This window comes from Bubalus bubalis, chromosome 13, assembly GCF_019923935.1.
Source record: "Bubalus bubalis isolate 160015118507 breed Murrah chromosome 13, NDDB_SH_1, whole genome shotgun sequence".
Classification (NCBI taxonomy): domain Eukaryota; kingdom Metazoa; phylum Chordata; class Mammalia; order Artiodactyla; family Bovidae; genus Bubalus; species Bubalus bubalis.
The window spans coordinates 42,135,760-42,148,134 of NC_059169.1; the positions used below are offsets into that span (position 1 = coordinate 42,135,760).

General features: G+C 39.0%; 1 protein-coding gene across 2 annotated transcripts in view; it reads right to left on the bottom strand.

Moving 5' to 3' along the window:
- PIBF1 (progesterone immunomodulatory binding factor 1) overlaps window positions 1-12,375 on the bottom strand; it is a 230,669-nt gene that overhangs the window by 148,752 nt on the left and 69,542 nt on the right. For both annotated transcript variants that reach the window (XM_006076037.4, XM_044927258.2), the window contains exon 10: window positions 1,515-1,613. In XM_006076037.4, the coding sequence (XP_006076099.2) occupies window positions 1,515-1,613 (99 nt within the window). The remainder of the gene's footprint in view (window positions 1-1,514; window positions 1,614-12,375) is intronic.

Genomic DNA, 12,375 nt, shown 5'->3' on the forward strand with positions numbered 1-12,375 from the left:
GAGGAGAAGTGGATGACAGAGGATGAGATGGCTGGATGGCATCACTGACTCGATGGACGTGAGTCTGGGTGAACTCCGGGAGTTGGTGATGGACAGGGAGGCCTGGTGTGCTGCGATTCATGGGGTCGCAAAGAGTCGGACACGACTGAGCGACTGAACTGACCTGAACTGAGGAGAGGTAAGGAAGCTGCAGAAGAAAAGTCTGAAGCTTGAAGAGGTTGGTTCATGGGATCATGAAATTTAAGGAAAGAAGTCATCTCCATAACATAAAAGTGCAAGGCAAACCAGCAAGTGATGATGTAAAAGCTGTAGCAAGTTATCCAGATGATCTAGCTAAGATAATTAATGAAAGTGGCTACACTAAACACAGATTATCAATGTAAGAAGAAGATGCCACCTATGACTTTCATAGCTAGAGAGGAGAAGTCAATGCCTAGTTTCAAAGTTTCAAAGAAGAATCTGACTCTCTTGTTAGGGGCTAATGAAGCTGGAGACTTTAAGGTGATGCCAATGCTCACTTACTGTTCTGAAAATCCTAGGTGGCCTAAGAATTGTGCTAAATCTACTCTACTTGTGCTCTATAAGTGGAACAGCAGAGTCTGGATGACCCTGATCTGTTTATAACATGGCTCACTGAATATTTTAAGCCCACTGCTGAGACTGACTCCAAAAAAAAAAAACCAACCTTTTCTTTTTTTTTTCCTCAGTATTTTATTTTATTTTATTTTTAAACCTGAAACACTGTATTAGTTTTGCCAAACAACCTTTTCAAAAATATTACTACTCAATGACAATGTCTTTAGTTAACCAACAGTTCTAAGGATGGATGCACAATGACATGAATGCTGTTTTCATGTCTGCTAACACATAACATAACTGATTCTATAGTCCATGGGTCAAGGAGTTATTTCAACTTCCAAGTCTTTCATGGTAAAAATAATCATCTACTGATGATTAGCGATTTCACTCTTGGGTATTAATATGAGAGAAAAAGAAACATATACCCACAAAAAGACTTGTATACAAACATTCATAGCAGCTTTATTCATAGCAGAACCAAACTGGGAAAAAAAACAAACATCCACTGAGAGGTGAATGAATAAACAAACTGTACATTCATGCCCAGCAAGTTAAGAAATGAACTACTGGTGTAACATAAAATGGATGAAGACATACGATGTTGAGTGAAAGAACTTAGACACAAAAGGGTACACAATTCCATTTCTTTTTAATCCATGAAGAACAAAACTAAACTATGGTGAGAGAAATCACAAAGTGTTCACCTCTTGATGGGTGGTGGCTGAGACTGACCAAAGGGACATAAGGAAACTCCTTAGGGTGACTATACTGCTCTCTGTCTTGTTTCAATATGTACGATTATCACATATGTAAATTATTACATGTACATAATACTTAAATGAAAATTAAACTTCTATTAAAAAGATATATTCTAAAAGAAAGAGTAATGGGAACAAAAATCAAAGTTTCAATGTCTCTGTTTTCAGGATGCTTACCTGTCTAAGAGCTGATCATGTTTTTCTAGAGCATTCTTTTCAGCCATCACTGCTCGGTCCTTTTCAGCCACAGCATTATCCCTTGCTTCTCGGAGGTTTCTAAAATTTAAATATATATTTCAGTTATTCCAAACACACAGTATCCATCTTTTCAAGACTCACAAATGGGTTTGCTTGCAGTCGGACTAACTGATAAATCTTAGGGATGCCCTAGGGGTTGGGTGATCCACAGTGCATGTAATATGAATATGCCTGGCTCGGTGAGTTTCTCTAGTAGCACACAGCAGCATAGGTAAAAACATGCTCTAATCTTTAAGTGTCATGCTACCTTTCGCCACAATTTTTCTCAACATGGTTGAAGGCAGGCTGGCTGGTTTATATATATAGCAACTCATTTAACCCTGCCACAATGTAAAGAGGTAGGTATAATTACCAAGATATTAAAGACAAGAAAGCTGAGGTTTTGAGAAGTTAATAAATATAAAATACAATTTCATAGTGAGAGATAAAGATATAGAGATACGATATAGAGATCAAAAAAATCCAAATGGAAATGAAGTTTGGGATATGAGCAAGAGAACCGATGAACTGATGGATCCTGGGTCTCACTTGGAGACGAAAGGAAGAGAACACAGAAGGACTGAGATTAGAAGGCAAGGGACGAAGGACTTGAAGTCCTGATAAGATAACCCACAGATTACGAGGAAGTCGTTGTGCAGGCAGGATGGAAGACCAGAGACTGCTGTCAAAAAATGGTGATTCAGAGGTAGAGTAGTGCCTTCAGCCTTGGAATTTTAGTTCATAAAATGGAGGGTGTGACGTGAGAATAGCTAAATGAAGCAGAGATGAGATGAAGGTCAATGTTCATGCAGGGCTCAAGGAAGTATGAGGCCACAGTATTAGTCATTCACTTACAGTGCTGATGACAGCAGGAAGTGAAATTGACCGAAAGATACACTGAGTGACAGTTAAGGGGAATGTCCAAAAGGTGGAAGATAAGAACAGTGAGAAATTAGGAATGATACAGCCATATCAGTTCAGTCACTTCAGTTGCTCAGTCCTGTCCGACTCTGCGACCCCATTGACGGCAGCACGCTAGGCTTCCCATTCTATCACCAACTCCGGGAGCCTAGCCTCATGTCCATCAAGTGGGTGATGCCATCCAATCATCTCATCCTCTGTCGTCCCCTTCTCCTCTCACCTTCAATTTTTCCCAGCATCCCAGGGTCTTTGCAAATGGGTCACTTCTTCGAATCAGGGAGCCAAACTATGGGAGTTTCAGCTCCAACATCACTCCTTCCAATGAATATTCAGGACTGATTTCCTTCAGGATGGACTGATTGGATCTCCTTGCAGTCTAAGGGACTCTTGAGTCTTCTCCAACACCACAGTTCAAAAGCATTGATTCTTCGGTGCTAAGCTTTCTTTATAGTCCACTCTCACATCCACACATGATTACTGGAAAAATCATAGCCTTGACTAGATGGACCTTTGTTGGCAAAGTAATGTCTCTGCTTTTTAATATGCTGTCTAGGTTGGTCATAACTTTTCTTCCAAGGAGTAAGCGTCTTTTAATTTCATGGCTGCAGTCACCATCTGTAGTGATTTTGGAGCTCAAAAAAATAAAGTCTGCCACAGTTTCCACTGTTTCGCCCTCTATTTCCCAAGAAATGATGGGACCAGATGGCATGATTTTTGTTTTCTGAATGTTGAGCTTTAAGCCAATTTTTTCACTCTCCTCTTTCACTTTCAAGAGCTCTTTAGTTCTTTTTCACTTTCTGCCATAAGGGTGGTGTCATCTGCATATCTGAGGTTATTGATTTTTCTCCCTGCAAACTAGATTCCAGCTTGTGCTTCTTCCAGTCCAGTGTTTCTCATGATGTACTCTGCATATAAGTTAAATAAGCATGGTCACAATATACAGCCTTGACGAACTCCTTTTCCTATTTGGAACCAGTCTATTGTTCCATGTCCAGTTCTAACTGTTGCTTCCTGACCTGCATACAGATTTCTCTGGAGGCATGTCAGGTGGTTTGGTATTCCCATTTCTTTCAGAATTTTCCACAGTTTATTGCGATTCACACAGTCAAAGGCTTTGGCATAGTCAATAAAGCAGAAATAGATGTTTTTCTGGAACTCTCTTGCTTTTTCGATGATCTAACGGATGTTTGCAATTTGATCTCTGGTTCCTCTGCCTTTTCTAAAATCAGCTTGAACATGTGGAAGTTCATGGTTCACATACTCTTGAAGCCTGGCTTGGAGAATTTTGAGCATTACTTTGCTAGCATGTGAGATGAGTGCAATTGTGCGGTAGTTTGCGCATTCTTTGGCATTCTCTTTCTTTAGGATTGGAATGAAAACTCACCTTTTCCAGTCCTGTGGCCACTGCTGAGGTTTCCGAATTTGCTGGCATATTAAGTGCAACACTTTCACAGCATTATCTTTTAGGATCTGAAATAGTTCAATTGGAATTTCATCACCTCCACTAGCTTTGTTCGTAGTGATGCTTCCTAAGGCTCACTTGACTTTGTATTCCAGGATGTCTGGCTTAGTTGAGTGATCACACCATCGTGATTATCTGGGTCTTAAAGATCTTTTTTGTATAGTTCTTCTGTGTATTCTTGCCACCTCTTCTTAATATCTTCTGTTTCTGTCAGGTCCATTGCACTTCTGTCCTTTATTGAGCCCATCTTTGCATGAAATGTTCCCTTGGTATCTCTAATTTTCTTGAAGAGATATCTAGTCTTTCCCATTCTATTGTTTTCCTCTATTTCTTTGCACTGATCACTGAGGAAAGCTTTCTTATCTCTCCTTGCTAATTTTGGAACTCTGCATTCAAATGGGTGTATCGCTCTCTCTTTTTTTTTTTTTGCTTTTCGCTTCTCTTCTTTTCTCAGTTATTTGTAAGGCCTCCTCAGACAGCCATTTTGCTTTTTTGTATTTCTTTTTCTTGGGGATGGTCTTGTTCCCTGTCTCCTGTACAATGTCACAAACCTCTGTCTATAATTAATCAGACACTCTATCAGATCTAGTCCCTTAAATCTATTTCTCACTTCCACTGTATTCGTTACAGATTTGATTTAGGTCATACCTGAATGGTCTAGTGGTTTTGTCTACTTTCTTCAATTTCAGTCTGAATTTGGCAATAAGGAGTTCATGACTGAGCCACAGTCAGCTCTCGGTCTTGTTTCTGCCGACTGTGTAGAGCTTCTCCATCTTTGGCTGAGAAGAATATAATCAATCTGATTTCAGTGTTGACCATCTGATGATATTCATGTATAGAGTCTTCTCTTCTGTTGTTGGAAGAGGGTGTTTGCTATGACCAGTGCATTCTCTTGGCAAAACTCTATTAGCCTTTGACCTGCTTCATTCTGTACTCCAAGGCCAAATTTGCCTGTTACCCCAGGTTTTTCCTGACTTCCTACTTTTGCATTCCAGTCCCCTATAATGAAAAGGACATCTTTTTTGGGTGTTAGTTCTAGAAGGTCTCATAGGTCTTCACAGAACTGTTCAACTTCAGCTTCTTCAGCCTTACTGATTGGGGCATAGACCTGGATTACTGGATATTGAACGGTTTGCCTTGGAAATGAACAGAGATCATTCTGTCATTTTAAGATTGCATCCAAGTATTGCATTTCGGACTCTTTTGTTGACCATGATGGCTACTCCATTTCTTCTAAGGGATTCTTGCCCACAGTAGTAGATATAATGGTTATCTGAGTTAAATTCACCCATCCAGTCCATTTTAGTTGGCAGATTCCTAAAATGTCGATGTTCACTCGTCATCTCCTGTTTGACCACCTCCAATTTGCTTTGATTCAAGAATCTAACATTCCAGGTTTCTATGCAATATTGCTCTTTACAGCATTGGATCTTGCTTCCATCACCAGTCACATCCACAACTAAGTGTTGTTTTTGCTTTGGCTCTGGCTCTTCATTCTTTTTGGAGTTCTTTCTCCACTGATCTCCAGTAGCATATTGGGCACCTACCGACACGGGGAGTTAATCTTTCAGTGTCCTATCTTTTTGCCTTTTCATACTGTTCATGACTTACAAACAGTATACAGCCAGATAGGGGCCTTCAAAAATCAAATCCTGTTTGGTTTTTTATCATAGTAGAAGTTTGGATCAAGAAAAATACCAACAGTACGTTTCTTTCAAACTCATTCAATTTTTTTTTAATCCTCATCTCTAACAGAGTTATAACATTAATAAATTTGGAGTATAGTGTAAATGATTATGGTCACTTAATCCCTAAAAATCCTTGGTGTTATATTTTCTAATCTACTTTACGTTGAGTAAATTGTTTAGAGGGCTTAAATCCCTGGGTCCAAGTTACGGAGTATTAGTGTTAAAGCCATAATTTCAGCTCAGCTGTGTTTTACTCCAGATCAGATCAGATCAGTCTCTCAGTCATGTCCGACTCTTTGCAACCTGATGAATTGCTGCACGCCAGGCCTCCCTGTCCATCACCAACTCCTGGAGTTCACTCAGAGTTATGTCCATCGAGTCAGTGATGCCATCCAGCCATCTCATCCTCTGTCGTCCCCGTCTCCTCTTGCCCTCAAATCCCTCCCAGCATCAGAGTCTTTTCCAGTGAGTCAACTCTTCGCATGAGGTGGCCAAAGTACTGGAGTTTCAGCTTTAGCATCATTTCTTCCAAAGAAATCCCAGGGCTGATCTCCTTCACAATGGAACGGTTGGATCTCCTTGCAGTCCAAGGGACTCTCAAGAGTCTTCTCCAACACCACAGTTCAAAAGCACCAATTCTTTGGCGCTCAGCCTTCTTCACTGTCCAACTCTCACATCCATACATGACCACAGGAAAAACCATAGCCTTGACTAGACGAACCTTTGTTGGCAAAGTAATGTCTCTGCTTTTCAATATGCTATCTAGGTTGGTCATAACTTTCCTTCCGAGGAGTAAGCATCTTTTAATTTCATGGCTGCACTCACCATCTGCAGTGACTTTGGAGCCCAGAAAAATAAAGTCTGACACTGTTTCCACTGTTTCCCCATCTATTTCCCATGAAGTGATGGGACCAGATGCCATGATCTTCATTTTCTGAATGTTGAGCTTTAAGCCAACTTTTTCACTCTCCACTTTCACCTTCATCAAGAGGCTTTTTAGTTCCTCTTCACTTTCTGCCATAAGGGTGGTGTCATCTGCATATCTGAGGTTATTGATATTTCTCTCGGCAATTTTGATTCCAGCTTGTGTTTCTTCCAGCCCAGCGTTTCTCATGATGTACTCTGCATATAAGTTAAATAAACAGGGTGACAATATACAGCCTTGATGTACTCCTTTTCCTATTTGGAACCAGTCTGTTGTTCCATGTCCAGTTCTAACTGTTGCTTCCTGACCTGCATACAGATTTCTCAAGAGGCAGGTCAGGTGCTCTGGTATTCCCATCTCTTTCAGAATTGTCCACAGTTTATTGCGATCCACACAGTCAAAGGCTTTGGCATAGTCAATAAAGCAGAAATAGATGTTTTTCTGGAACTTTTTTGCTTTTTCCATGATCCAGCAGATGTTGGCAATTTGATCTCTGGTTCCTCTGCCTATTCTAAAACCAGCTTGAACATCAGGAAGTTCACGGTTCACATATTGCTGAAGCCTGGCTTGGAGAATTTTAAGCATTTCTTTACTAGTGTGTGAGATGAGTGCAATTGTGCGGTAGTTTGAGCCTTCTTTGGCATTGCCTTTCTTTGGGATTGGAATGAAAACTGACCTTTTCCAGTCCTGTGGCCACTGCTGAGTTTCCCAAATTTGCTGGCATATTGAGTGCAGCACTTTCACAGCATCATCTTTCAGGATTTGAAGTAGCTCCACTGGAATTCCATCACCTCCACTAGCTTTGTTCGTAGTGATGCTTTCTAAGGCCCTCTTGACTTCACATTCCAGGATGTCTGGCTCTAGATGAGTGATCACACCATCGTGATTATATGGGTTGTGAAGATCTTTTTTGTACAGTTCCTTCTGTGTATTCTTGCCACCTCTTAATATCTTCTGCTTCTGTTAGGTACATACCATTTCTGTCCTTTATCGAGCCCATCTTTGCATGAAATGTTCCCTTGGTATCTCAAATTTTCTTGAAGAGATCTCTAATCTTTCCCATTCTGTTGTTTTCCTCTATTTCTTTGCATTGATTGCTGAGGAAGGCTTTCTTCTCTCTTTTTGCTATTCTTTGGAACTCTGCATTCAGATGCTTATATCTTTCCTTTTCTCCTTTGCTTTTCACTTCTCTTCTTTTCACAGCTATTTGTAAGGCCTCCTCAGACAGCCATTTTGCTTTTTTGCATTTCTTTTCCATGGGGATGGTCTTGATCCTTGTCTCTTGTACAATGTTACAAACCCCTGTCCATAGTTCATCAAGTACTCTATCAGATCTAGTCTCTTAAATCTATTTCTCACTTCCACTGTATAATCATAAGGGATTTGATTTAGGTCATACCTGAATGGTCTAGTGGTTTTCCCTACTTTCTTCAATTTAAGTCTGAATTTGGCAATAAGGAGTTCATGATCTGAGGCTCAGTCAGCTCCTGGTCTTGTTTTTGTTGACTGTATAGAGCTTCTCCATCTTTGGCTGCAAAGAATATAATCAATCTGATTTCGGTGTTGACCATCTGGTGATGTCCATGTGTAGAGTCTTCTCTTGTGTTGTTGGAAGAGGGTGTTTGCTATGACCAGTGCAGTTTCTTGGCAAAACTCTATTCGTCTTTGCCCTGCTTCATTCCATATTCCAAGGCCAAATTTGCCTGTTACTCCAGGTGTTTCCTGACTTCCTACTTTTGCATTCCAGTCCCCTATAATGAAAAGGACATCTTTTTTGGGTGTTAGTTCTAAAAGGTCTTGTAGGTCTTCATAGAACCGTTCAACTTCAGCTTCTTCAGCGTTACTGGTTGGGGCATAGACTTGGATTATGTGGTACTGAATGGTTTGCCTTGGAAACGAATGGAGATCATTCTGTCATTTTTGAGATTGCATCCAAGTACTGCATTTCAGACTCTTTTGTTGACCATGATGGCTACTCCATTTCTTCTAAGGGATTCCGGCCTGCAGTAGTAGACATAACGGTCATTGGAGTTAAATTCACCCACTATAGTGCTATATTAATGCATAAACAAGTTCTATAGCCACAAAGAAGAGGAGTTGTTTATTTTTACCCAGAGGACCAGATGAGTGAATGAAAGACATGTAAGTTGGCCCTTGAAGGACCAATAAATCAAGTTAACTCAAAAAAAGAAAAATGAAATGAATGGGAGAAAGTGCTGTAAACTCAAGTTTCTACCAACACGGCTTCCCACAGGTGCCTGCTGGTAAGCTTTCTGTATAAACCGGTCTTATCAGGTACCACGCCTTCCATATCCTGCCACAACCTGCATACTTCAGTAAGAAATAACACAGTTCCTTTTAACATAAAGATTCGAGATACTTCCTTTAATATTATGAATTCACATTTAATGTTTCAGTCAGAGAGAGCAACTGTGCAATTCTTCCACTGACAATAACAGTAACAGAGTGCTCATGCTGGGCTGGGAACTCTGTCAGGCACTGTACATATATTAATAATAACTCATCTAACTTCACAACAACCCTACAAACTATAGGGTATATCATTATCTCCATAATACAAAGGACAAGACTGAAACACAGAGAAGTTAAGCATCTGCCTACAACAGTCACATGGTAAATAAACTCTGGAGCCCAAATTCGAACCCAAACTATATGGTGCTCGGGTCCATGCTCTTCATCACACGAGGCCGCCTCTCTGAAGAGTACCCTTGTCTCACAGAGATCTTCTCTTTGGGAAATTTTGTCATTGTGAGATTTATATTATATGATTATCTCCTAATGCAAATAGATATTAAGTCAAAAACAATTCTTAGAAGAATTGTGACTATATTATACATTTGTGTTTATGGTCCATGTTCTTGCAAACTCAAGCTGGTCCGATAAAAGACTAGATGGATTGATTCCTGCCACAGCTAAGACCGTAACTGCCATGTAACTAATAAACTATCCACTTGAAAATGTTAAATGTATTAGAAAATGTAAAAGAAATACAATTACAGAACAAATAGCAGGAACTCAAATGTTCTTCAAAAGACAAATTTGAAAAATTAAGAGCATGAACAAGCTAATGGAGTTAAAATTTTCAAAGTTCAAACTGAGTATATATACTCAAATATAATAACAGAGAAAGATGTTGGAAGGTGGCCAACATTATAGCAAATGTTTTAAATTATACAAATTCAAATATTTCATCCTTAGAAATGCTTTTTAGAAAGCTAGCATTTGATTCCTAAACTGTTTTTCTTAACCGATTCCTAAATTATAATTCTTTCATGTTGCTTCTACTAACTCCATCTTCCATACACATATGCTTATCTCTTCCCATCATTTTATATTTGCGTGTGGGAGGTCGATTAAGAGGAAAGGTAGTAGAAAAGGGAAAAGAAATCTTATCAATTCCATGTAAAATGCAAAAAAAAAAAAAAAGTGAGTATCCTAGTATTATCATTGACATTGACATTGAAGTCGCTCAGTCATGTCTGACTCTTTGCGACCCCACGGACTGTAGCCTACCAGGCTCCTCTGTCCATGGAATTTTTCAGGCAAGAGTACTGGAGTGGGGTGCCATTTACTTCTCCAAGTATTATCATTAGTGTCCAAATAATATACATTTCAACTTAGGTGCTTTTTGAGTGTAAGAGGGTGCTGTTAATAATTATGCCAGGGACTTCCCCGATGGTCCAGTGGTTAAGAATCTGCCTGCCAATGCATGGGATGTGGGTTCGATCCCTGGTTGAGGAACTAAGATCCCATGTGCCACAGAGCAACTAAGTCCATGCGCTACAACAACTGTGTCTGCATGCTCTAGAATCTGAGTGCCACAACAAGAGAAGCCTAGGCAGCACAGCGAAGACCCAGCAGAGCCAAAAACAACAACAAATATGATCATGCCAGAGAAACAGGCATAAACCAGGACTTCTATGGAAAAACAACTGGAAGATATAAATTATATCATTAAATTATAACATTCAAACAATAAACTTTAAGAGTTAAGTTCTTAACTATTTCTCCAACAAAAGAATTTAACTGTTACAACAAAATAGACATATTTCATATGCAACCTAGTGTATTTGTGCAGAGATGACTTCGAACATGTAAGTTTATCCAAAAGTATGGGCTTTTGTGGCTTCTATGGCTCAGTGGCAAAGAACCCTCCTGCCAATGCAAGAGACATGGGTTTGATCCCTGGTCTGGGAAGATTTCCTGGAAAAGGAAATGGCAACCCACTTTAGGGTTCTTTTTTTTAATTATTATTTTTAATTGGAAGATAATTGCTTTACAATACTTTGTTGGTTTCTGCCACACATCAACATGAATCAGCCATAGGCATACATATGTCCCCTCCCTCTTGAATCTCTCTCCCACTCCCAACCCCATCCTACCCTTCACTTGGGGAGCACTCCAGCAGTCTTGCCTGGGAAATCCCATGGACAAAGGAGCCTGGTAGGCTACAGACCATGAGGTTGGAAAAGAGTTGGATGTGACTTAATGACTGAACAACAATAATAATCTCACAACTGAAACCTGCAAACCTCAGTACAAAACATACGATAATATTAGAGTTCTGTACAGGAAGGAATGTATTTTCTTACTTTTTTTAGCAGCAAGATACATTTGATACAATTTCATGGTATCAATAGGCCAAATCGAAATACATACTTGGAAAGTGTTAAGAGAGAAAAATCTTAGGAACTTTTAAAATTCTAATAGGAAAAAATTAGAATTTGACAATGCCAAGAGCAAATGTTAGTCTGAATAAACATCGCAAATACCTCTGAACTTGAAACTGACCAAGGATACATAGCAAAAGAAACATGGTCATCAGAAGAGTTCAGCAAGCACGACTAAGCAACCCATTCTCCTCCTTCTGTATCCATATAAAAATATTTTTGTTTAATAAAAATGAACATATTTTTTCTAGTTGGGACAAAAAAGAGACTGAAAGCAGCTGTTTATAAGACAAGTTTACTTATTAGAAAAGCATCTGAAAATCTCCTCTACCTTCAGATTCTTCCTCCAGGACAAAACATACAACCGCTCATTTGTATTTGTTTTTAAGATGGTATGAAATAAAAGAATTCTAAGTGGATTATCTGCTATTATACAATCAATGACTGATAACCTGTGCTTTAATTAACATAGATAGTTGATAAGTGAATGAACAAGACATGAAAAAAAAGAGCAAAGTAGAAATTTTATAAAACATACTTTCTTGGGGGAAGCTAGGCATTCTAAGAGTGGAAACTTACTGAGACTACTGTCAAATGAACAAGCTAGACTTTTCTTTCCTTTATGTTAGTTGGTTCCCAAGTAGATTTTTTTCACTTTATAGATGTGAAAACTTCAGCCAAAAGTAGATAAATGATCTTTTAAAATTATAAAAAAGTAAGTACCAAAATGCAAAACACTTGTTTCATTAATGTGTTGAGGTTTAACAAGTAGCTGATGGAATAAAATGGAATATATTAAAATGAAACTAGGTGACTCTGGTGGACGGTTAACTGAGTGACTATAAACGTCAATTACCAAGCTAGGTCTTGATTAAATCCATCTTATTATAAATCTTGTACAGATTTTCATTTTATCTAAACCCACAGTCTGATTTCTCTAAAGTAGGAATAAATCATTCTTTTTCTAAATAAGTATTTATTGCACACTTACTATAAATCAGACATTGGCACAGGGGAGTATAACACTGAACAACATATGCAAGTCCTTACTCATATGGAGATTACATTGTAGTAGGAAAGAAACTGGAGAAGGCGATGGCACCCCACTCCAGTA